This window comes from Amblyomma maculatum, chromosome 2, assembly GCF_055883805.1.
Source record: "Amblyomma maculatum isolate TAMU_Amacu chromosome 2, ASM5588380v1, whole genome shotgun sequence".
NCBI classification, from domain to species: Eukaryota; Metazoa; Arthropoda; class Arachnida; order Ixodida; family Ixodidae; genus Amblyomma; species Amblyomma maculatum.
In genome coordinates this window covers 40,542,300-40,569,069 of record NC_139345.1, presented here as the reverse complement: position 1 = coordinate 40,569,069, position 26,770 = coordinate 40,542,300, and the positions used below count along the sequence as shown (strand labels likewise).

At 43.0% G+C, this 26,770-nt stretch overlaps 2 protein-coding genes across 2 annotated transcripts; both read left to right on the top strand.

The window, feature by feature from the left end:
• The first annotated feature begins 2,930 nt into the window (after positions 1-2,930).
• LOC146198474 (uncharacterized) lies at positions 2,931-12,167 on the top strand. The gene is made up of 5 exons (XM_084592596.1): positions 2,931-3,083; positions 7,477-7,628; positions 9,313-9,380; positions 11,081-11,167; positions 11,937-12,167. Exons 1-5 carry the CDS (start codon positions 2,967-2,969, stop codon positions 12,071-12,073), a joined length of 561 nt encoding a protein of 186 aa, XP_084448722.1. The 5' UTR covers positions 2,931-2,966; the 3' UTR covers positions 12,074-12,167.
• Positions 12,168-14,021: 1,854 nt separating this feature from the next.
• Positions 14,022-26,770, top strand: LOC146198473 (uncharacterized). Its single transcript, XM_084592595.1, has 5 exons — positions 14,022-14,207; positions 18,636-18,787; positions 22,902-22,969; positions 23,753-23,833; positions 26,412-26,770. The coding sequence occupies exons 1-5, from the start codon at positions 14,091-14,093 to the stop codon at positions 26,543-26,545; spliced, it is 552 nt and encodes a 183-aa protein (XP_084448721.1). The 5' UTR covers positions 14,022-14,090; the 3' UTR covers positions 26,546-26,770.

Below are 26,770 nucleotides of genomic sequence, written 5' to 3'. Positions count from 1 at the left end.
GTCCCTTTTTCCCGCGACTTCTGTTCTTCAGAACGTGGACCAGATGTGGACCCTCGTGGACTCCTGCCAGTTAGTCCGGATGTGCCGGTTAACTCTAGATTCGGGAATGTATTGCTTTCCATCATGTTTTCAGGCTTTGTTTTCTCTTGTTGTGTCCCGCATGACCCGTACTGTTGCTTTCGAGCGGCCATACTCATGCAATACTCTGCGATACGATTACGCCTGTGTTCACGTATCGGGTACTTCTATACTCGCCCTGTGAATTCACATACTTTTAATATAGCATGTGCTTCGAGAATTTTTGTGTCTTTCAATGCACCTTCTGCCCGTCCACGTCGGTTCTTGCGAATGACCCTCCGGAGGCCTCAATAAATCTTCATTCGTGGGGAACGATCTCCCATCGTTCCCTTTAAAGTTGGCGTTCACCCGCTGTACTATACTCTAGCTATCGTTGGTAGTTAACATTAGCGTTGGTAGTTTCTGGATATGCCCAAACCGGATCTACGTCCCCTCCTACTCATTCTTCCACGCCAAATTCCTGCTGTCGCCTTTGTGGCCTCGATCTGATCAGCTTGCTTAACCTGATAATCCGTACCAGGCTGGAGGGGAAGGCCAGATGCTTATGGAGTAATGAGTTTTTCACATATGAAATTTTAGTCAGGAACACTGTAGACCTCTCTATAGCTGAGAAAACTATCTGGAAACTGAACTTCTTGTAGCATTATTACATGAGGCAAATTACATGGGCAAAAAAGGTAACGGTGGCTATCGAACCGATTATTGTGTAGACGTACCTAAATGACCGATACCCGCATACCTGGCACTCAAACAAGTGAACATGACAAGACGACACTCTGTGTGCTATTACACAACCAGGCGAGGAGCCATGTAAAAACAAAAACAAAACCAAAACAAAAACAAAACAAGAAAGGTGTCATTTTTGTTCTTCTTAGTATATTTCTTCGCTTTTGTGGAAAATGCACCTTGCCGACCCCAGTATCTAGTAAGTTTATGGCCTTCTCTATCCGGGCTGTAGACAGGTCGTGACGTTTTCGAAACTGTGACATGTGATGGCAACGACTTTGTCTACTCTGACAGAATTATTCATTTGCTGTTACGTGGAAGCGTATACAGCTTAGTTGGTCGAATTCCCAATTCAGGAAAAGGGTGTCTGAGATAACGGGCACGGGGCTTTTGTGTCGAAATTACGACACCACCGTACTCTGTGAAACGTTCGGGGTCGTGCGATGCCATTTTTTTTCCTATTTAAATCAGTCTTCTAGCTGAGTTGGATGCTGGCATGTGTAGATATCCACTGAGAAGAAAGATAGAGCGCTTTGTCTTTCCAAAAACTAACCTAAACAAAATTACGAAAGCATACACTGAATGAAAAGCCAGTGTTAAAGGCACTTTGCGTCTAATCTTACAGCAAAGCTTGAGCGTCCTGCTAGTTTTTAATTTTTTTTTCAGGTCATATGCAGGTAATCGATGCAGTTATTCAAGTTATTTAACTGCCGGTTAGTTCATATGCACATAAGTAATGCAGTTAATTAGCGGCTGGTTATGATCTATTAGAGATTATTGATGCTGCGAAAAACAATTTATTTACATAGGTAATTTTTGCAAACTACATTAAATCAGTTTTAAGCCCCACCGATTTAGTCAGTCGTGTCCGCACTTCGAAAAAAAAAAAAAGTGCCTTAGGCTTATTTTCCCGGCGCCAATATGGTTGCCAGGGATTGGTTGTGACTGACCCTGATCGCTTCTGGACAGCACGACCTTTTTCATTGCGAAAGAAATGCTACTCGCACTTTCAAGCCTTCGCGTGACCCTGCCGCAGTTACATCTTACCCACGTGACGCTGTGACGTCTCACTCCACGTGACACACGGGCTGGCAGGAGCTGCCAACTTATGTCACTCGTTTCACATAGAACGGTTACGTCAGAATCAGCCTGCTAGGACCCTGGAATTCACGTTACCCCTATAAGCCACTAAGGCACATTCATAGGGCTTGGTTAAAGCTGGGCTTTATATGTGGGCTGAGGAAGAAGAAAAAGAGAAGAAGAACGCTCGGTCACCCGCAGCTAATGCTTTCGCTCAATATTTAGTTCAGCAGCGGTGAATCTTTGTAATTTTTTTTATTGGATGTCACGGCTAGAAGCTTAACGAAGTCTAGGCTGGACCAAAGTAATCGTAAAACATTCAGCCAATTTCTGCCTTACAGTACATGCTAAGCACGCTTGTTGGAAAGCAGATCATGAAAAGCGGGTCTTTATTTTCGGCAGTAGAACTTTGCTTACGATTTTCTTTTTAGGTTTAAAAATGTCATGGTAGATCATCTGAAGCGAAGGGGTTCAGATACATCAAGCCATGCATTTGTGTGTTTGACCTGATCTCAACTTGAGCCTTTTGTATTTTACGCTTTTTGCACTCGAATAAAACCTTATAACCTTCATATTTTAGTGAAATCTTACGCAGAATTTTGTGAAGCTGTGTCTGGTCTCCATGTGCCCGTGAACATCAAAAAAGAAAAAAAAAAGATGAGCACAGAATGGCAGCTCTCTAGCAGACATAGTTGAGATGAGACGAAGGTATCGCAGCTGTAATTGCATGCCCACTCAACTTTGTTATTCTGTAGATATGCATCCACGGCTTCTCCGAATACACGTTTGAACAAGTAACAGAACACAACGTTGAATCCTAGATTTTATCTTCAATTTTGAGAACTTAATTAAATTCAGACATTGAGCGACCTTGCCCGTGTCGCCTGAGACAGCTGATAGCGGCTATGATGGAAGACTGCAGCTAAAACCTGGGGCAGCAGGAAATTGTGTTTTGCGGGTACATCTCATACGCACTAAAATATAATGAAGAAATGCCTAACACAAAAACAGCTAGACTCTTTAGTATAAAAAGTTTCTGTGGTACAAGTTGGCTTTTGTATAGGCAACTCAAGAGACTAAAGATGTCCCTGCGTACAGTGATTGCCTTGATCACGGTATTCTTTCTTCAGCAGGCTCTTTCGAATGCTTCAGGTGAAGCAAGGGATGAGTCGAACGACGACGTCCTAGATGCTTTTCAGGTATATAAAAGCGCGGTTTTTTTGCTTGTCTAATGCAGAAATTCTGAACGAGCCAATTGAATTTTTTTTTTTTTCAATGGAGAGCGGTTCATAAATGTAATCACATCGGTTATCTCAAGATTGCGTTATGATAATGGCAATATCTGCAGGTTTTTACCCGGGGCGCCTATAATTGTCTAGGGTTTATTGCAAAAAGAAAAAAAAAGAGCTTATCCACTTGGTTTTGCATGACAGTCTGAGATGCTCTGTGTGGGTGGAAAAAATTGTTTAAGGCAACATTTTGCTACGCATCGACTATTACAACCTTCCCATCAATGTCCTGATAAATATCTTACGTGCAGTATTCTACCGCTGCTTCCCAATTAGTGTCAGAACTCACCTATTGGATTTCTATGATGCTAACTTGGCGGTGCGAGCGCGGTACTATTTTGAAAGCAAGTGTTCGCGGCGCATAGGATGTTTCGACCTTTCAAGCTAATGTCTTCATAACAGTATCTTACAATATCCCACAGATGCCCCCCCCCCCCCCCCCCCCCCAATTAAAAGTGATTACAACGAAATAACTCAAGTTCCTCATTCTAGTGGGAATCAAAACGAAGAAATGGGCGTGGACAGGACATGTAGTGCGAAGAGAGGATAACCGATGGTCGCTTTGGGTAACAAACTGAGTTCCAAGGGACGGAAAACGTAGCAGGGGGCGGCAGAAAATTAGGGGGGCGGATCAGGTTAAGAAGTTCCCAGGGGTCAAGTGGATGTAGCTAGCCCAGAACTGGGTTAATTGGAGAAATATGTGAGAGGCCTTCGCCCTGCAGTGGTTATAGTCAGGATGATGATGATGATGATGATGACAACGAAATGTGTACTAGGGCGGCTTTCAGTTTGAAGTTCGCCGGTTCTTTACCGTAGCACGGCACATGAGGGCTATTCTTGTGATTTGATATTTTAACGCGATATACGTTAAAGGCCCCGTGCACCGAAAATCCGGCGTCGGCGTAGACGTTGCGAGCGAAAAATCACGAGCGTGGTGCAGAAAGGCGGTAGCTGGCAGCTGACATGTTGGCCCACTGACTTGCCGTGGGGTAGCCTAACGTTACGTTCGGCAGGCGCTGCCAACTCAGGCCTCTCCTTTCATTTGGGAGGGTGATATCAGAATCAGTACGCCACGACCGCTGCATTCACGTTACCCTTAGGCCACGCAGGCACGTTCATGCGGCTTGGTTTGAACGGGGCTTTATATGTCGGTTAGTAGCTTACGCTATCGCGTCATACCCTTGAAGGCGGAGCTTAAGTGACTTTTTCTTCGCTCTTCACGTTGCTTAACTGTAAGCGAGTTGGAAACGAAAAATAAGTTAGAAAGAAAGCATGCACTTGTCCCTTCCGAGGGGCTCTCGATCCTGGCGATCTTTTATACGGATGAGCATGGAAATAAAACGCTGTTTGTAGTTTTTACTGACCTGGGCCGGCTTGCACGATAAAGTCCGAGCTAAGTCCAGACTTAAATGGTGTCTTTAGAAAGACCAAGCTTATTTAAGACGGCTCGTGTTCACAACGTCGAACGCTTCGGGTTCATGTTCACCAGAGTGGCTTCCCAGAACGGCCTCAGCAGCCACTTCGGGCATTTTTCCTCGTAACACAATCTTAAGCCGCAAAAAGCAATGGCACGGATTTTACACAACGCAAAATTGACGGAATATATACATCTTACAGCAGGGACAGTGCCAGCGCATCCCTGTATTTCCCTAAATTTCTCTACTTAGACACCTGGCGTCCTTGTGTCTTAACCAAGACAGCACTAGAGTCGTAATCATACAAGCGACTTATTCAAGTCAGGACTGAAGCCCAGTCTTGACTCCAGTCTTAAGCGGCCATGCTACTGGCCTATTCTTTAGACTCCAGTTTAGTCTGGACTTAGCTAAGACTGTCTTAAGATTGTTTTGTGCAAGCGGGCCCAGGTTTCTCAGTTTGCTTAACAGTCCGCTTACTGCGTAGAGCTACGGGTGAAGCATCACAAGTGTTTCAGAATGCGAAATCATTGATCCAGAGGTTCAGAGCGTAGCGAAATTGTATAACGTTTGTATGCCTGCGTTTAGTGTTTTCGCATTAAAAAACAACAACAACAACGACGACTATCCGAGCAAATAAGAACCGGTCAACTTTGAACCCGAGTACTTAGGTTTAGTAGCTGAACATCTTCACCATTACGCTGCCACTTTTTTATGTATTGCACTCAAAATATACAATACTTACATAGGAACAATTAGCCACATTTAACTGACGTAACGCGGCTAAAATTCCTTTAAATAATTTTAAGCTTTTAATGTACGGGAGAAAATTAGGTGCTCGAGCCACAAGTTTGATAACTTCACAATGGCTTCCTTAAAGTATTCCCTCACTGGCCGTGCGTCAAGATCTGCGTGACGCACCACCATCTCACTTCTTCATATTATCCTCAACAAGCACCAAAGTATCTTCCGACACTTTAGATTCCTTTCACTAGGACTGTGAACCAAAAAGGGTGTAATCCTGCCTAAGATAGTTTTGTAAGTGCGGATGAGTTTACCGTTGATTGCTTAGATGGAAGCGGGAGGGGAAATCATTTGGAAGATATATTTCGCGGTTATCTCGATTTCAGATATGGTGCTATGCTGACATGAGTATGCGCTCTACGTGTGTCCACTCGGGGTGATCGTAAGGGTCAGATGTATGCTTTCAAATGGACGCCTTTGGCGAGAGGGAAACGAAAGTGCGGTGTTGCAGCTGCCATTATAGGATCTACCAAAGCGAAAAATACTATTTTTTTTTGTTTTCACAGTAAAGATTTCGTAGCATCGCCAATTGCTGTTTTAAGGGTAGAAATTTTTCACTTCTATCTGATTTGCCACCGTTGTATCCGGAATTTGTGCTTCGTAAATATTGCACGAACGGTACTATAGAAACTTCCTCCTTTACTATATGGTCTTGAGGAAACGCCTTTTTTTTTCGGTACCTAAAATAACCTATCTGCATCGTAACATTTGGTTGACGAGGAAAGCTTGGCAGGCGTGTCACCATGATCACACGCGCACATTTCACCGAATGATTTTGGTTTTGAGGATATCACGAGATAGATAGGGGAAATGTTGCGCTTTATCTTTCCCTTATTGAACTCTCCGGACGTATTACTGGTCGGTGGGTTATGTCACGATGACATGGTCTGGTTGGTAGCAGCTGCAAAGTCAAGCAGATCCACTGACATGAAAGGGTGAGATGGAACACATGGAACCCTTGCATCCCCCTTTTGAAGCCTTGCCACGCCGAAAAAAACGTAACAGGCATGCCTCTGAGAGGTGGCGTTGGAGTGTTCACTTCTCTCTGACTACAAAGCTACGATGATACCATTGAGCTTGAAACCTTCACTTGATAGACGTCGACGTCTACAGCACATCTCATATCGCTTATGTCACCTAACGAAGTTTTTACTGCATGGCAAATGATTCAGAAAAAAACAGTGATATTTCTTGTGATTTCTTTGCCCAGTGCGGCATGGCGTATAAATCTCGCTTATATGCACTAAGAATCTCACCGGTCGTGAGTGAAAGAGTTTTATACAAGCACACACAATATAATAAATTCACCCCGCAAGAGAAGCTAGATCCGACGTAAAGACGTGGGATGTTTTAAAATTTTCGAAAGTGTCAATGAAGACTAAAACGATGCAAATATTGTAAATAAAAGCTGTATTCTGTATCTGCGACTCATTTTCACTTCATTTGATGACACGTTAGCGTGAAAGCAGCAATGGTGTATCTCCAAAACGACAAGTTAGAAGGGCGTAAAATCAACGACACACTTCGACAGTAACCTCGCGTAGCACGTCGCCGTGGCTGCAATACGCAGCCACTGTGCGGTCCGGTAGTCATGAGCCAGTGGTCCGGACGCCACCCATGGAGGCTTAAAATCCGCGGGTAACCGAGAGCAGTGACCAGTTCCAGATGGCCAAATAATTGCCGAAGGCCTAATGTATAATGCATACAGCATATGGGATCAGATTTCGTGCTGCTGCTCTGCGGCAGAACTTCTTTGCTGTCCTAAAGTTTTAACACGATGCGAGTTTTATTGAAAGTTTCATACCGCCACCGTTTGTTTTGCACCACACAAATCAGGCAATAAATTGCAGAAATCCGTAATTCCCCCCCAAGATGTTTCACCTGTGGTGCGTTTTTTTTTTTTTTTAGAAATTTCTTCGCAGAAAACGATAACAAAAGTGAGCTTTTCCTACTGACAATTTTGACAACGCCCAGAAATGCATAATGACCGCAGAAAAGCAATAACTAAAAAAAAAAAAAAAACTAAAACTTCCGGAACACAATATTTACTGAACGAGTTACCTTATTGAGGGTGCTTTGTTTTCCAGGTTTTTGCGAATTGCCCGGAAGGTGTGCTTTTGTACGACAATGATGAAACCGGGTCCCACTTGTGCTTGACAACAACGAGACTAAACTTCGACGAGAATGGTCCGACAGCCACATACGTGTGGCAAATGAAAGGGCTAAACGGTCACGCCAAGTAAGAGGGATTCTGAGAAGGATGGTGTCCTCTGCACGTTTGGCACACGTGTGCAATTTTTTGTCACCTTACATTTAGGGAGGCGCGCAGGTTTGTTTGAATGTACGCAATGCCTGAGAATGGCCATGAACTATACTGCGGTCTTAATACAACGTATATGAAATACACTGCCGCAAGATTGCATGCTACACCGTCTGATAGCTCGATGACTACTGTCACTCTTCAAGGCATTAAAAGCTTCACGAGCTGGGTGGGAGCATTGTTGGTATAATGTGATACATCGAAAGATTGCCTCAAAAGTTTTTTTTACTGCCGAGTATTCTTGAACGCCAGAAACAAATATTGTTTAGTAGGCTCACACTTGGTATTTCGGGTTTAAATAAACATTTCTGATTCGAAAAGATCGGCTATTTTTGAGACCTTTTACAAGTATCAATCGAAGTGTTTTGCTATGGATTAAATTTTGTTTTTGCTTTTCGTTAAGGAGCGTTGTGTGGTTGGTGATTGAACATACGATTTTGGATCTCGAAAACAACTCCTGGTTTCGAGAAAACGCAGTTATATTTGTTTTTCAGTTCAGTATTATTTAAAGAGGAGTTTAAATGCAACCAACAATGCCGTAAAATGTCTCTGTCTTCAATATCTCTACAACTGTTTATGCGTGGCCGGCAAAAGACATCTGTTTTACAACAACATACAATGATCGTCGAATGAGGAAATGAACTGCTCAGACTCTAACAGTACTTCTTAAATGAACATATCAAGTAGTAAGTCAATAAGAAAAGCCATAACACGAAATGTAGAGGATGTGCGAATCCGTTTCTACGATTCCTGATAACAAAGACCTTGCTTCCATTCCGTATCAGAATCGTTTGAGTAGACCTTACTTTAAATAGGCATTACGAATGCAAATAACCCGCCGACCTGCTGTTCCGAGCCGACCAATGTCGACAGTAGCGTTACGTACACGCATTACAGTGAAAACATCGTGTATTAACTCCAAGCAGCAAACATAAATGACTTTCAGAAACAACCCATGACGTATTTTCATCATTCTACTAGCTGAATCCCTTAGTCACCATTCGCCTAGAACAGTTGCTCGATGCTGGCATAAGCATAGCGCAAATGCGCCTATGAATACAGCAGTTAGCAAGTTTTGGCCCAATAGCTTTTTCTGAAAGCTTGGTGAAAGTGATTTGAATGAATTGAGCCGCATGCCAATTCGCCAGCGTACAGCGAATGCTATGGTGAAAGAGATCTGAAAGCACAGGGTACTTTGTTTCGTCCGTCTGAGCACCTCAATAGGCCTTCGTGTCTCTTCAAGTTCGGCAATACTTGGAGATTCGAGCCGTTATTTTATTCGTTACGGATGCACGCGCTTTGACATCCTCAGCACCAGATAGCTCTGGTGTCGGCTCTCAGTATCGGCAGTCGATTGCCAGAGGAGGAGGAGGAAGAGAATAAAGTTTTATTTCATCGAGTAGGAAGTCTTAGGCAGAGACTTCTAGGAATGCGCGCGGCAATCGCATTGCTCGGTAGGGCGTCAGATCGTAGTGTGATACTGTTCGTTGCCGCCAATAAAAACGCTGGAGGGATGCGGAGACTATTCTACTGCGATAAAAAGAATGATCTCTGACAGTCACCCTCAGTATATTCTGTCTTCGGCTCATTATTACAATTTCAGAAAAAACATCACTTTCCATCTCAAACCAGGACCGGCGCCCGACGAACCAGTGTTCTGGTTCGACGCCGGTAAGTGGCGATATGTTGCATGCACAGTATAGTTTCCTGGCATCAGAAAAAAAAGAGCGAGGGGCAGATAGTTGAAGAGGGATGAAGAATGGGAGAGTGCAGATGATGCGCTGTCTCGCTCTTTAGCGCCGGGCCGTAAATGCGGCAAAAATGGTGTGACACGATGCAAGCCTTCTCCAAACACATGCCCTCACGTCCCGTGACTGCCTATTGTATCCAGCTCGTTCAACATTCCGAACTAACTAAATTTATTTGCCTGAGCTTGGCATAGACGCTAATGAGCCGCGTAAGCGGCACGAATGTCCATTACCTCCAGTTTTTGTTATAATCCCTGCTAACCACGCCATCATTTCGCAGTCACGATCGCCGTACTTAGTATTGTGATTACCAGAAACGTGAACATCCAGAGAACTGTTTAATGTGTTGGCCTCAGAATCTCGGCGTTTGAAAAATGTCTCCGTTCAGCCGCCCGAGGCTCCGGTTTGCAGGGGGCAAGTGGAGAGAGAGGTAAGTAAGTACCCCACCCCACTTTCAGAAGCAATGGGCAGTGGTATAAGGGAGGAGGAGAAGGGGGATGATCGAGACGCCATGTGAGAGGTGGCAAAATGAGAGTGAGAAATCACCCTCTCCGATTCAGAGGAAAAAAAGGGGGAGGGAAAATAGGAGAGCGAGCATAAAAAGATGATGAAAGGAGAAGGGATGCCGTGGGTCACACTGTGATTGTTGGATTTGGACTGCAAGAGCGCAGCGTTTGACAGCGTTTCACGCTGTTACCAGCTATTACCAGCTCGCTTGGTCTGAAACCGTCAGTGCTGCTCCGTCGGCAGAAAGCGTAATGCTAACGCATAATCTCCCGCATTAATGACATCAGCACTCTATACTACCCGTAATATTAATTTGGTATGTACAAATATTAGTTACTCTCTTCACTGTCGGCACGGGATCCAAGTCTTGAAGGAAAAGGGCAGGAAGCTGAGCAGGAAAGAGGAGGGAGTTGAGAAATAGAAAGCGGGATGGTTAATCTGGTGAAGAAACCAGTTCGCTACCGAGTATCAGGGGGAGTAATTAAGCAGTAAATAGGCATGGTGGCATAATTCGCGAATAATTTTAACCTCCGTGGATCTGTAGCGCTTCCTTACATCGTACAGTGCATAGGCGCATTCTACGGCTCGTTGATTGAACTTCGGCCCTCTTGGCTGGAATCTTTGATGTGAGGCGTTCGTGCACAGTCAGGGACGAGACAATGATCTTTGAAACTGAGCTACTGAGAGACCACCAGCAACAGCTATTGCGTACGAGCACGGAACCTACGAGGCCGGAGCCAGGCCATGAAGGATTGTATTTTGGTCTTATGTTGAAGCTAGATATCAGTTCTACTTGAGCTATTAAGCGCTAGATTCTCAATTAAGTGTTAAGTGCTCAATTCAGCCCCATCGAGGGCCAAGTCATGTGCTTTGCCCCGTTATGAGCGACAAAATTACATCTCTCTAAGTTAGTAAACGATGACAGGAACATATGATCTATAAGGCCTATTTTATATATGTTCGAAAACATAGAAGAGTTTTCGTTGCATTTATTTCTGGTTCCAAATTACGCCTGGTCTTTTATTTAGCCTTCTTGCATTGATGTACTAAAGAAACTGATTCCATAAGTACCTCATTTGAACGAACGTGATTGGCTCACGGCCTACAATTTTTCAGATGGTAGCAAGGAGCAGGTTGCACGCCTAGTCTACGCGGACTTCAAGAGTTGTGGCGTTTTCCTGGTTCCGCTGAATGGAATTATAGGTAATACGAATAATATTTTTATAAAATTACCATCTGCAAAAGCGTTACTGCGTTTCCAGGAAAAAGAAAAGATAATTCTCAATGGTGTGTCTTTTAAGAAGGGATTTGGGCACCCTGCATGGTTAACCTTGAAAGTTTGTGCGCAGAACGTTTTCTGAGCCTTTTTATTTTGAAGATTTTCTACCACTTGCCTAAGAAAAGAAGGTTAGATGAATCAATGTCCTTTGGCATTTCGCAGGTAGATTAAAAAATTTTTTTATTGGTTGGGTAGATTTGAACTGGTAGCTTTTAATGCCTGAGCGGTTCACACATCTCGCATCACAAGAGAAAGTATTGTGAATGATTCTGCAATTCAGGTGATCAGTAAAAATATTACATTCTTAAGGAGCTGCCTAAAGGATTGTTAATATTTGTGCGTAAAGAAAACTTACAATGAAGTGATCGTTATTTGAACAGTGATATATGGTGCTTTTTGATTACTCAGTGTATTGTCAATTTAGGCTGAGTTACTACCAGCGTGACTTCTTGCTATGCCTTGTAAAAGCGAAGAAAATGCCTCCTCTATGATTCTTGAGCCTTGCTGTCACTAAACGAGCACTCAGTTACACAAGAAGCGAATTCATTGTTAAAGAGACCTCTTTTATTATCAAATTTTGGGATTAGAGAAATAACTGCACACCCGAATCAGTTATTTCTTATGATATTTTAGCAATTACTCTTTGTTCTTAATATAAACCCGGATCGCCAATGACGACTGTTGTCGTTGCAGAGTGCATGCTGTGGGTGACAGAAGAAGTCAAGGACAACGTCCCTCAGTACTGCATAGACCAATACGACCGCCACTGCGACACCAAAATATTGGAATATAGCAAAGATATCTGCAGCCAAGTGGACAATGGTGTCTAGAGCCCCTTTAAATCTCCTTCCAAAGGATGGCAAAGTGCATCCTGAGCCTCTCATAGTGCCGAAACTGGGAGGTAAATAAAGATTTATGAATATATATCCCATTCTGGCACTCAATCACTTCTTTCCAGAGCAACGAGAATGTTATTTCTCAATTTCAGAACAATGGAGGTAAGAATAATCAGTTATTATCATATTTGTGTTAAGCAGGCAGCTTCTCAGCGGTTCTGAGCGGTGTCATTTCGTTTTTGAGTATGAAGCTACAGCTATACGGCAGCTCTAATAATGTATGAGCTGGTATTTATTGTGTTTATTGTCAGATTTGTTCTGATAAAAAGAGCCCAAGCTGTTACGAACGTTCGTAATCTGGACGGCAAATTCAAGTAAGCAGATTCGAAATTGTTGCTCGGTGAGGAGGGGTAGTAGGCTTTAGAGGCGTATATCTGCTACATCAGGTACAAACCTACAAAACGCCGCATCTCGTCAATCTGAGCTTCCGGCTCACCAAAAGCCAAATTGGGCCTTCCTAGCGACAAATCTCTCACAATATTGTGTGCTATGGTGAACTGGTGCATTACCACATGACTTACTTCCCTTTTAAGATCTCAATTACATTAACCACGTGGCTAACTGACCACGGTAAATTTTTGCATCGTAATGAACTGCAGTAAATCAGTTAACTATGATGAAAAATTGAAATTTACGCTACATTATTTAGTAATAAATGGATGGATAGCTTATGCAGAGTATGCTTTTATTGAATTTATTGCAGGCCTGATACAGTTACTTCTAATAAATTAATTATATCGAGCGCGAGATAAGCTATGTTACGATATATACGTAAATAGGCTATACAATGAGCACGATATAAGCACTTTACTAATTGTAGTTCTTAATTAAATACCGCTACATAGTTCATTTTCTTAAACATTGAATTTCACGTTACGTCATGGCATACATATTTGAAAAGGTATTGGTGAGCAGAATCTTGAATCAAACATTAAACCACGCAAAAACAATGTAAACCCGAGCTAACGGTCTTCGAGCTTGGGTGAAACATAGCTAAAGCGTTCCATTTTTTTTCGGGACGTGAGAAAAAGAAGCTCAAGAAAGACCAGTCCAGAGAATGTTCATTAATTAGTGTTTTTAGTGCATATCGTTTTTCTCGATGCTAGAACGTTAAAAAAAAAAGCGAGGCTTACAAAGTCTCGTTTAGTGGAGGCTTGAGTATGCATCAAGGGTCCCCAGGAGCTTGCTGAAATTTTGACAGCTGTATCGAAAATGGCTACATCGGTGGCGATGCTACAACGATGCGTAGCTAAGTTCGACGCAGTAAAAAAAGAAGAACAAGAAATGGCAGTAGCTTAACGCAGCTATGCCAGGATATACAAAGCGAGAGCAGCAGTAGTCGTGGATAAAAAAAATAATTTCTTCGTTTTTCTTGTAGCACCGTCTTCTCCGCCGCCTTGCGTCTTCGCTTTGCAAACCTCTGTGATCGCTCTTCGGGAGCAGCACATGCTAAAACGCAGTTGAAATCCGTTTAAAAATTCTCTTTCTAATATAACCAGCACGTGTTTTTTTCCACATCATATTAATTTATAATTTCTTCATATGACCATTTTGCTGACAAAGAAATTCAAAAAGTTAGCTTCCGTGATCGAAATATACTGTCGGCGTTAGTGGTGTTCCTCGAAAGCCGACAATATATCTCCGTAGTCCATTCGCCGTATATCTCCGTAGTGCGGCCATAGTCCATTCGCCGTCCTTGTCAAAGTAGCGTACGTGGGTCACTGGAGCAGAGGGACGTGGTAGAGCTTGAAATGACAGCTTTTGTAATGAAACATGTGTCCTACAAATTGGTTGCCCCCTTTTTTTTTTCTCGCAAATATTTGTCGTCTGCGTGTATAAAGTGAGCAGTTGTCAGTGTAAGGGACATTTCATGCCAAAATCGACGTCGCAGCCATTGCTGGAAAGCTAGAGGTGTAAAATCTCTCGAGCTCTCTTTCAAACTCGAACAAATATGCGACTGGTTTTTGTAGTAACGCTTACTCTTCTGTGCATTTCCTGCTTTAAGAAACATTTGTGCTTAGCCGAACCAAAACATCAACTCCCTCATGAAACCATAGATATTCGAAAGGTAAGTGAAGAAACAATTCACGTCACTTAGCTTGTCTGCGCTTTAATCCTATTGTACCGGGCTCGTTCACATCGAGGTGGCTTATCTTCTTGCCACCTGTATGCCATGGGAGTGGGTGGCTGCTATGGCTCTTCCCGCTTTTCCTTTGTTTTCCTTATCAGGCATAAAGTAACATGCAAACATTGAGGCTATATAGTCTTCTATTATTACGAAGACGTTCTGTGTTTGCAGGGATTCTTTTTTCGCTCTAGAATTTGAACCCACATTTGACTATCCTACCCACCCCTTCTATATCGCACCCCATGCACTGATGTCTAGCCATATTTGTGATGTCTGCTGAGTGCAATGTTTGTGCGGGATTCAGTGAACGTGGCTCAAGTGATTCTCCTGCGTGCCCACACACACGCATGCTATGTTGTCAGACCTTGCAGACGTGCGATATAGTTTTGTGCGACACATCAATTTCTGTGAGGCGCCTCATAACAGTAGCATTCAAAGAGCTTCAGAATATTTAAGATGGACCCCGCATAGTCGACCACAGACCTGTCTGTGGCATTCGCTATTGTAACTTTCACTCTTTTTGTTAGAGGCGAAAAGCCAGACGCCCATGTGCTGTGCGATGTCGGTGCACGTTAGAGAACCCCATGTGGTCCAAATTTCTGGAGCCCTCCACAATGGCGCCTCTCATAACCTGAGTCGCTTTGGGACGTTAAACCCCACAAATCAAACCAAAACCATATTTCGCTCCCTTCTGAGTCAGTGTTGTATCATGCGATGCGCACATTGGGTGTACCACTCGTGTGCAAAAAATGTCTGTGTGCAAGATGCGCAGCCATTTACTATTTTTGGTTAGTGATACTTTGTTTTCAGGTGTGCTGTTAGTTGGTATTATTTTATTGCATTTTTGTCTATATTTCTGCCCTGTAAGTTTTTTCCTTTAAATGTGGATTTTATGAAATAGCTGGTCACTTTTTCAAGTGCCTTTACACAAAGTCTGGCGGTATTACTTAGAGAAAATAATAAAAGTATGGCAAGGACGTGCCTACTTTAAAAAGAGAAACAAGCCAGTAATGGCGCCCAGAATGCCGGAGTAATAGCGTGGTCACTGCACTGACAGCAGGTTAATTATTGTAATACAACGAATACCACTCATATCAAGAGTTAAACAGCTTTGCTTTTTAATGAAATGCATTTCGTACTGAGTTTGCCAGCTTCAGTTTATGGAGGTATGCAATGCACACATCACGAAACTACGTGAAAAAGCAAACAGATACTCGGTCTAGGCCGACACCGGTATCAGTTTTCTTAATTGAGGCAATTATATCATATTGTTGACCGATCTGTTTGACATATAAGCAAGCCTTAGGTTAGAGTTATAGTTTCGAATTTAACTGGGGTTTCACGCTGCAGCGGAATTCAAATTTTTTTAGTCTTTTGACCAAATTTCGAATGCAGTGCCGCATATAATGATATGTCTATCCCTTTCACTTTTCAACTTTCTTTCCATTAAGCATAATCATGGGAAATGTGCAATATGTGAGCATAGCTATTGTGAGATTACGGGGCCACAAAGTGGTAGCTACTTCAACAAATACTACCAGTGCTGCGAAGGGTGATATACAGTGCAGTGAACTGCGGGAAATAGCGCCAATAAGTGTGAAGCGCGAAACATTTCTGCAAACTGGCTACTTCTACTGCCTCCCTCTATACCCTCCCTGCTTTTGAGAAACATGTTGATCCAGAGTACAAGTACCACAAAATGCGCAAACGCTGCCCCCCCCCCCCTCCTTTCTCCCTAACTCCCCCTCTCCTGCTCCTTAACAGCTCAGCCAAATTAAAATATTTATGTCCAGATACAAATATGCCAGTTGACAGATTATCACAAGAAAGGTTCGTAATCCTACCAGAAGATTAAGAGACCTAGTACATGTCAGCCCTTCCAGCGGAGACATAGAAGGTATTCTGTTGTTGTCGCTGTTATAATGCAATACACAGCACATTCAGACAAGCGCGAATGGCAAGACGGGGGACTTTCAGCGATCGTTTTAGCTCATCCTTTAAGCGCTCGATTCCTGCCGGCAGCGCGGATGTTCGATGCTTGCTATGAACGTGATCCAGAACGAAGACTTCAAGAGAAAGCTAACTGCAGGAAGTTGCCCAGACTGATAATAAGGGGGTGTGATAATAATACACAATAATAATACCGCTCTGTAACTGACCGAGAACCCTTAAGTTGCGAGTCGCTGTTGTTTCCGGGTGAAATAATCTCCGCTGCATCTTACAGTACATTGACTCCCCTCTCTTATAGTACATTGAAGTTTCAAAAAAAAAAAAAAAAAAACGCAGAATGAAAATAACCATGCAGCTGTTTAGAATTCTTGTTGCAAAGATAAGGTCGCACATAAATAGAATCCGCATTAACGTATCTTTTACGAAGCCCCACTAAACTGGCTAACAGTGAAATGATGGTCTCACGACTGAGGTTCACTACTAGAGCATCGATGGCAAATTTTTGGAGCTTGGGAAAATAGGAAAAGTTTTAATACGAACTGAACATCCTTGCATTCGATTAATCTAACGATGCAAAAAGTGCATTTGGGAAGTTATTCGAATCGAATTTAATACGATACAAACTTTTGGAATAATAGGCACAAGGATCAAAAAAGGCCCCTCGCAATATTGTTCTTCCCCTACTGTCCGAAAAACAGGGCCCACACTTACGCTGCATGCCATCGCGATTCGTGTGCGCGGAATGGAGGATTCACTACCGCTACGCTTGGGGCGCATGCAAATCAAGGCGGCCATTATTTACGTTTTTACAAGTATAAAGTCTAAAAAGTCTAAAATTAGCTGAACCACTTTATAACATTCATTAAAACTTCCTGCTGGGCGAGTTGGTAGTTCATCTTGATGTAGGGTTTTTTTAGCAAAAACAAAGACAAGGACAGGAAAGGCGAGATGTACACACACAAGCGCTTGTGTGTGTGTGTACGTCTCGCCTTTCCTGTCCTTGTCTTTGTTTGCGCTAAAAAAAACTCTACATCAAGCTGAACCTCTAAACATTAATTTTAATTTGCACTATCATATTGTGAAATTCAAGGCAGCCACGCAAGTCGAAGGTGAGTCCTCCCTTTACTTTTTTTTTTTTTTTGATCGGGAATATGGCAAGAAATATCGGATGTAAAAAATGCAGATCAGGAAGCTCGTTGAGTTGGCTTTGCCGAATTGGAAATTTATAAAATGGCTTCACTTGCCTTTCTAGACATCAAACACTGAATCCTTTTGTGCAATTGGGGATACAAAAGTTTGCTTGATATTGGAGAATATCCCATGACCAACGATGTCATTTAATAAATATGCAATTCCTAGAACGGAACTCTAATAATTTCCTCTGTGCATTTTTCATGATATTTTGAGCCACATTGTTGATTAGGAAATCTAAGTGGGCACTTAGTTTTGATGTTGGTGGCCTTCTATTTGTTAGTATGGTCCATTAAAATCGAAGGAATAAAATTACCTAATTACTTTTATTCATTGCACCGTCCAGTCAGTAACTTCTACCACGTACATAATTTCCACTATAGTGAACTAAAATATCACTACTACGCTAGTACTATCGTAATAGTGAACAAGAATACTATCTAGCCTATTCGCAGTAGGACCTGGCTCGATCACTCGCCTCCCTGGCGTAGTCTGACGAGCCGTAGCAATGTGCGGTGCGGTTCGCCTATGCAGGCAACCATGGCGCTCAAAAAAATCTTACTTTATTATTTTGCTTGTTAATTTTCGTTTTTATTTTATTCTTTTATCCCACTAATTATCATGGATTATTATTCTGTTAGTATTTGTTATTAATTACAATCAACACTCTTTCTCATTTTTTACATACCCTAGCTATTAATGCTTTCAATAGTAATTGGTTTATAGGAAAGGAAAAGCGCATTTTCTGCCACGCTCTCTGTGGGCACCTGAATAATATAATAATAATTGGTTTACAGGAATGGAAAGCGCAGTATTCGTCAAGTACATCCTGAAGGCCCGGTTAGACCTCGTGAAATAGTGAATTCGCACTGAGTATACTGATTGTAATCATGTAGCATACATGAGCCGTTTCTAACTTTGAGGTCTGTATCATAGTCCCGACTTTGTAGATAGTCCACCAGATGGATATTAAATCGCTGATCTTCTCCACACAATATGAAAATAAAGATACTGTTATTTTTGTCGCGACTGGTCACACCGTATGCATCGTATTCAGAGAGGAAGTGAAATGTATCTTTGGATAAAGTACACTAGGGGGAGGCCATGCTGAATTTTGGCAAACGAGGGAACCTCTTTCAAGAATTCCTTGGCATAGCTTGCCGTTGTTGCTTTTTCTGTAGACAATTACAACTATGACCTGAAAAAATTATGCGACTGCACTTACAGGTTTTCGACAACTTCCTCCACGCTATCGCTATAATAGACATTGACAAAGATGGGGACCTTGACTGCCTATCAACTGTGCGGACGGACTACGACAGCAGTGTGCCAAAAGCGACATACGTCTGGATACTACCAGGGGTCAATGGCCGTGAACCGTACGTTTGGCTTTCACGGTGGTGGTAAAAACGTTTATTAAAAATAGTTACATGGAGGTTACTCTGGGGTCAGGCTTAGTGCCTCTCCTCTCACAAACACTAGGCAGAGTCCCTAGTACGGGACCCCAGTGGCTTCCGCTGCTGCCATTGCTCGTTTGACCAACGCCTTTTGGGCTTTCAGGTCGGAGCGGGCGAGTAGGTTCGCCTCCCAGTCCTCCCGGGTGGGGTTTAGGTTAGGTGCAAAGGCAGGGTTGGAGGGGCACGCCCACACCACGTGGAAGAGGTCCGAGGACAATTCCCCACAGTGCGGGCACTCCTCGGAGAAGGCACTGTCAAAGTGTTTAAGTGACGCCGGGCACATCATGGTATTCGTAAGGAGGAGAAGAAACACGCGTTCCTCCACTCTCGTCAACCCTTTATACGGGTGGGAGTAAAGATTGTGTCTGGTTTGGTAGAGCTGAGTAATTTCTCTGAACGTGTAGGCGGCTGGGGGGGGGGGGGGATTCTTTGAGGAGGAGGAGGGGGACGAGGTTGCCCGGTTAGAAAGCGCGCGGGCGGCGGCATGTACTGTCTCGTTTCCTCCTAGCCGCGAGTGGGCTGGAGCTCAGACTATGAAGCAGCGGGATTGACTTCGCGCGCACGAGCCGTTTTGTAGTAGTCGGTAGGTCAGGTCCGAGCTCTCACGGAATGACTGACAAAACAAAGTTCACGCTCTAAAAGTAGTGAACACAAATATTTAAGCTTCGATATGGAAGTCATCCGAAGATTCAGTGAAGGCACTCCCTAAACCCAGCTCTTTCATCTGTATTGGCATGCCCGCGAAATCTAGATCTCTTCAATTGCATTTTCACGCAGCAGCTCAATATAAAAATCGATTCACAAGGGTCCCGACTTTAAAGATCACGAGTGCGGGAATTTTTACTTCCTCAGATATATTTATTACCCACAGTGATTTAAACAAATGCGATGTGTATGGCACTGGGAGCTGAGCATGATGAATCGAAGTTTACTCCTGCCATTTTTGTCCCTTGCATCACTGCCTCTCGCTATACATCACGCTAACTTGTTTATTGTGCTGATGTTGATTATTCTTGCTAAGTTGGCACCACTTCACTTCCCGCACTTCGCATTCATGCATGGCTTGTGCTATCGAGGACAAAAGTCTCTGAAACGCGCACTATTCGATTTTGGACTAGAAATGCGTTCTGAACTATTAACTGGCTTATTTATTGAGCACGTTCGAAAGAACTCGACTACAACTTTCACATCCACCATTATGATATAAAACTACTGCCCGAAAAGAAAACTATGTACTATCAGTGTGAAAATTTTACAGTACTCGAGAAAAGAAATTTTGGTGTACAAGTACCGCGTTCTTTGCCGATCATTCATGAGCTCGAAACACAGCGCGTGAATGCGATTTTCGCCTCGACGACTCGATCTAGGCTCGTATTGAGAGTTTGCGGCGTTATCGTAAGTGTTGCTATCTCCCCGACCTCGAGTCATCTGATTGGTGGAAACGCCGGAACATGATGTTTCCACCTTTTACGGCTGCGTAGTAGCAGCACCCGGTTCCGGCGTTTCGACCAATCAGACGACTCGAGGTCACGTGAGATAGTGACACTTCGATAGCGACGCAAACTCGGAATACGAGCTCTGGTCTATCGATACCGGCTAACACGTGAGCTTAGGTTTCGGTTCCTGATGAGACGTTCTGCAAAATCTTGTCCCGGAAAGTAATTTGGATTCAGTTCGCGTTTTTTAAGGAGTTCTATCCATTTTGGCACCTTTACTGGTTTAGGCATCCTTGCAGTCATTGCTCAGGTGCAGGACATAATGCGCGTTGCGCACGAGCAAGTACACCTGTGCATTCCTATGTGCTATAGCAGTAGAAAATGATCATGCACTAAGCAAAGTCGACAGGTGTCGCAGAGTGGCTTGACAGTCGTTTTGTGGATCGCTTGGCAGCTGGGCATGTGGCTTGGGGCTTGGGATGTGGAATGTGTTATTGCGCAGTGCGCCTTGCTTTGCTGTTCTTTTTGCTCCCTCATTTAAAACCTTGACACAAAATATAGTTCCGAAAGTCTGTGCATCAAGCAATTATGAACGTTGGTCGCTTTCTGACAGAGGGTGTAAATTTCATGCTTGTTTAAAACATTATTAGAGACCATCAGAACCAGTTGGTTTTTTCACAAACAACAAATTTACGCATGCACAACCATTGTCCAATATATACATAACGCATGGGTTTGATACTCTACCGTGTAGTACTCCTTGAAGTGATGAGCACCAGATGGATGGGGAAATGAACTCCTGTCAACTTTTGCGAAAAACGATTTGCCGAGCAATCGTTATCTGGGGGCTCTAGAGATTACATGACGGCAGCTTAACGCAAAAAAAAAAAAGTCTTCAGATTTTTTTTTTTTTGGTAAATATGTAATCAGGCAAAAAAATCTGTGTTTCACAGGAAATGTCCCTAACTGCTTTTAGTGCTTACAGCACTACAATTCTTGTCCGCAGATGAATGAATGCAAGCACCCCAAACAAACAAAACAAAAATGAAATAGTGCCGCTTGAACAGCTAGTATCATTATGTGTGTTAGGATCGTTTCTTTGTATCACACGTATGGTACAGCCTGCAGCGATGTTGCATAGTGGCAGGTTGCTTTTGTTAATGCATCACTGTTTGATTGTTAGGTTTCAAAAAAGTTCCAAGAAGAGAAGCATGTAAAATTAGTAGGCCGCTAGAGGCTTGGATGCTTATATACCTTTTGAAAGGCATCCTAATATTTGAGTGTTCAAGCAGCGGATTTGACTGAATCCTGGCAGCTCTGAACAAAGCCTCAGCATGTTCGCTCATTGACGCTGTGGTGCTTTTTATACGTCTTCGCATTGCTTTGATGACAACGGAGCTCTACAATGGTGGACTCGTATCAAAACCTTACCGGCTGGTGACCAGCATTTTATCTACATAACCAGTGTGACGCTCATTTGTCGTTACGATTATTAAAGAGGTCACGTAGGCAAGTCAGTGGATAGGAGCAGTACTCCTTCATCTCATGTGACAGCTATTTACAAGAAAGAATGCAGCGCGAACCCTTTCCACACCACAAATTAAAGCTTGCCTCACAGCACATAAAGTTATTAGCTTACAATACTTATAAACACATGCTAAACTGTAATATGCCACTGTTTGCATACCGTCAGTTTTCGAAAAAGAAAGACCCACATTTTTGGGAGATAGTACAAAGAAAAAGAATTCATTTCTGTTTCAGCAGTTGCCGCAGGAATGTTCCATCATGTGAAATCATGCCCGAAAAAATTTATTTTCTTGCTTTATCACCTATCTTTTAATGTTTTAGTGTCATCTATGCGCTATGTTTTCAAACTATCATGAACAAACCCAAATCAAGATAGCGCCTAATCTATGTCTGTGTCGTCCGTGACATTTTTTTTTTTGCGCTATCTATTCATAAAGCTATACTTTGCCCGCACGTTTAAGAATTCCTTTTTTGTTCACAGTATTGCTCATTAGAACAGTTAACCAGCTCACGTTGTTTACCGCCCGTGATGTTGATGATTTCGATGAACGCGCGCTTCCTCTCATCTGAAATATTTCGTTGTTCACCTTTTTTCTTGCATGTCGAAAGTTATATTTTTTTTTGTTATGCGTGAACTTATTTTCTCTTTTTTTTTTTGGTCCTTCTCATTATGAACTCTCACGCGAAGGTGTTTTTATTTTCATGGGGCTGCCTGTGCTTTGCGTCTTCTCCCTCTTTTTGACCTTGAAAAATGATGGTGTTTAGCGGCTATACCCTTGGATGCGTTCGTTTTGTTTTCGTCTGCGTTCGTGCCAGCTAATTCAAATTTTTGCTCGTGTATATGTCGATTACACTTGCATTGCTTTTACTTAGCTGATCTCCTTATCTCTCCACCCTAGCATGGACCTCTGGCCGCAGTATTTAGCAAAAAAAAAAAAAAAAAAAAAAAAAAAGGGATCAAAGAGTTCACGAACATTTCCGGGCAACCACAGAATTAGCTCATCTAACAGTTGTTTCAGCGGTGCTCTCTTATTCATGTCACCGTTTGATTATGCCTATTGTTCGAATTTCAGGCAAAATATCACGTTTGAGGTTCTGCCGAAAGAGACGCCCGACCATTTTTATTTCACGGATAAAGATGGTAAATACTTTTCATTCAATAAATGTACCTGAAGATTTAGGCAAGTTCTTAGAAGCCTGTGAATGAAACACTGTATTCAAAAGGAAAGCACGCTACTGATAAGTTAATGAATCAATGTCTCGATTCTTCAACAATTCGCTGTACTCGCAGTGGTATCGAAAGGTGCCGCAACAGCGGGAAGCGGAAGGTACCGAAGAAAGTACAGTACTCGGTAGACGTGCTGAGCAAGTCCATGTTCACTGTTGAAAAAAAAAAAAAAAAAAAAAAAAAACCTATAGTATAGTCCGATTTCCCAGCATCTGGGCAAATATAGTAGGAGCTTTGTGTCAACATTAAGCGTACTACGGTACGTATTAAAAAGGATAACTTACTGGGAGATCGCTGCAACGTGTCCAGACTGTTCGCAGAATTGGAAGGTAAGCTTCCTGGCAACACAAAGAAGGCGTAACGCTATAATAGAGCACCACCGCAGAAGACCCAACAGCATGACAGCACGCCACTAGTTAGTTAAAAAGTTGCCTGCCAGCACTCTTGTTGCATGCTTTAAGTAACTACAATGAGGGCGCACGCTCGGTGATGACGTTCTGTTTGTTACTGCGTCTCCCTTCACATGTGATGAGGCAAAAAGCGAATGCTTTTAGGTCCTAACAGAAACAAAGGAGACGACTGGCAAATAAATTATTGGGAGAGGGCAACTGAAACCGATGTTTCGTGAAGTGCTCGAGCCTATCCTATCGGCATCGCTTAGGAATGTTCCTTATCGTCTGCATTATGGCTTTACAGGTGACGGCTCTCCAGAGAACGGCTTCTTCATTTACAGTGACTACAAGGACTGCGCCCTTGTTTACCTTTACGAGAGGCAAGGTAATTGTGGGGATGCTTAACCGCCGCCTCTCGATCGTTTCCCGCCTCCCCTTGGCGGCCTTCGTCCGCGTCCGTTGAATTTTTCTTTATTGGTGTCTCTATTTTTATGTCCGGAAAGCGTGGCGTGACATGGTCCATAGGGTCACGAAGAGTCGGACACGACTGAACGACTAAACTGAAACTGAAACTGATTTTACCTCACATGCTCATTAGCATACAATCGTAAAATAGCTCATTATGCTGAAGACCACCCGATATATAAGAATACCCGCTTTAACCACGCCTGCGTCGAGTAGGCGCAGCGCGTCTAAGTCGAAGCCTGAATTGTAAGCGCATATATCGCATTCGGCCGTGTCACATGGTCTCGTGATTTCACCACACCTCCTGACGTCCGGAGAGTTCGTAACCATGTCAATGTCAACTACCACCCGCTCACAACGCCGGCAACACCGTTTCTTTATGTGAAAGAGGGGGGGGGGGGGGGCAAGAGCGATAAGCAGGAGCCTATCGCATTGCAAGTAACAACCCGCTGTCCATAGAGGGTATGTCGTGAAACTCGGCAGGATGTAAGCGGTGAGTGCGGATTTCATCATAATATAAGATCACGGTAGCGCCTATTACTTCTAGTTTAGCTCGAGGTTGCGCGTACTGCTTTGTAGCGCATTTATCCGCAATTAAGTCATGTGAGATAACGTAGGCTTGGGTAACGAAACGCGGAATGGGAGGCAAATCCACCAGACTTTATATATATATATATATATATATATATATATATATATATATATATATATATATATATATATATATATATATATATATATATATATATATATATATATGAACGAAAGAAGCCGACAGTCGGCGAGGCCAAGGAAAGCATTGGGGATTGTACTTTGTCTTTTTTTTTTATTTGTACTTCATAATCACGTAAATTAGTAATGTAATGTGTTTAGGGGAAAGATAAATAAACACAAACACAATAAATAACACGAAGAGCACCGGACGCGTTATTCGGAGGTCGTGGGTTCGGTTCCCACCATCGGCACGTTGTTTTTTCTTCTACTTTGTGTTTAATTATCTTTCCCCTAAACAGATTACATTACTAATGTCTGTGCTTATCCAAATTAACATTAAAAAAAAAAGACATAAAGTAACATCCCCAACGCTTTCCTTGGCCTCGCCGACTGTTGGCTTCTTTCCTTCATGTATTATAACGAGTACCCTCATTTCCCCTTCATTTATCTGCTTGTAGCTTACGGGGGTCTCGGTTCTGGCAGTCTTGAAGTCATAGGTAGCGTAAGAGGGTTCTAGCACAGCTTTCGCCCTCACTCGTGATCACGTTCTACGTGACGCTGGCGGTAACACAGGACGTTCCACGTCCACCGCTATGGTTGAGGGTGGCGCTGGTGAACACTCTCAAGGTTCGTGTACAGACAACATTAATACCCAAGAAAGTAGCAGGGGGGACAGCGGCCGATGTAGCTCAGTTGGAAGAGCACCGGACGCGTTATTCGGAGGTCGTGGGTTCGGTTCCCACCATCGGCACGTTGTTTTTTCTTCTACTTTGTGTTTAATTATCTTTCCCCTAAACAGATTACATTACTAATGTCTGTGCTTATCCAAATTAACATTAAAAAAAAAGACATAAAGTAACATCCCCAACGCTTTCCTTGGCCTCGCCGACTGTTGGCTTCTTTCCTTCATGTATTATAACGAGTACCCTCATTTCCCCTTCATTTATCTGCTTGTAGCTTACGGGGGTCTCGGTTCTGGCAGTCTTGAAGCCATAGGTAGCGTAAGAGGGTTCTAGCACAGCTTTCGCCCTCACTCGTGATCACGTTCTACGTGACGCTGGCGGTAACACAGGACGTTTTACGTCCACCGCTATGGTTGAGGGTGGCGCTGGTGAACACTCTCAAGGTTCGTGTACAGACAACATTAATACCCAAGAAAGTAGCAGGGGGGACAGCGGCCGATGTAGCTCAGTTGGAAGAGCACCGGACGCGTTATTCGGAGGTCGTGGGTTCGGTTCCCACCATCGGCACGTTGTTTTTCTTTCTACTTTGTGTGTATTTGTGTTTATTTATCTTTCCCCTAAACACATTACATTACTAATTTACGTGATTATGAAGTACAAATAAAAAAAAAGACAAAGTACAATCCCCAATGCTTTCCTTGGCCTCGCCGACTGTCGGCTTCTTTCGTTCATATATTATAACGAGTACCCTCATTTCCCCTTTATATATATATATATATATATATATATATATATATATATATATATATATATATATATATATATATATATATATATATATATATGTATATATACACCTAACGTACCGCCACGCTTACAGTGTACAGTGCATGTGCCGGGTACCTACCGGTTATGCTTGAGAAAGGAGTCATAGGTCCCAAAAAAGGGCCACATTATGGGTTTTTGCCGCTCGAGGCTGACTTATTGTTGTCCGATGGCGTAACGGAAGGCCACTTCAAGAGTTCGGGTTATGAAGAACAGAAAACTGTGCGAGTTGGGTGGGTCCATTCAGCAGTTAACTGTTGCATTTTGTCCTCGCAGAGTGCATGATGTGGTCTTCCCGGGAGATGAAAGAGAATGTCCCGCAAGCATGCATGGACCAATTCGAAGACAACTGCGAAGGCGCATACAAGTCTTACGACGAAGACACATGCCGCTCGTTCGTTAGTTTCTGAAATGAGAGCCAGGCAAAATTAGCGACGACCATGAACAAGTTATTTCTGTTGCATTTCACACGGTTACCTGTTTGGTGGGTTGTTTTGTAGAATATGCAACTGCTGCTGCTACGTTTTCACTTCAGTTATGATAAAGCAATTCTTCCAAACCTTCGCCAGATAGGGGATGGTAATTTTGGATGGATTTTATGAAACTCGCAATAAAAGTCGAATTCTACTCTCCTA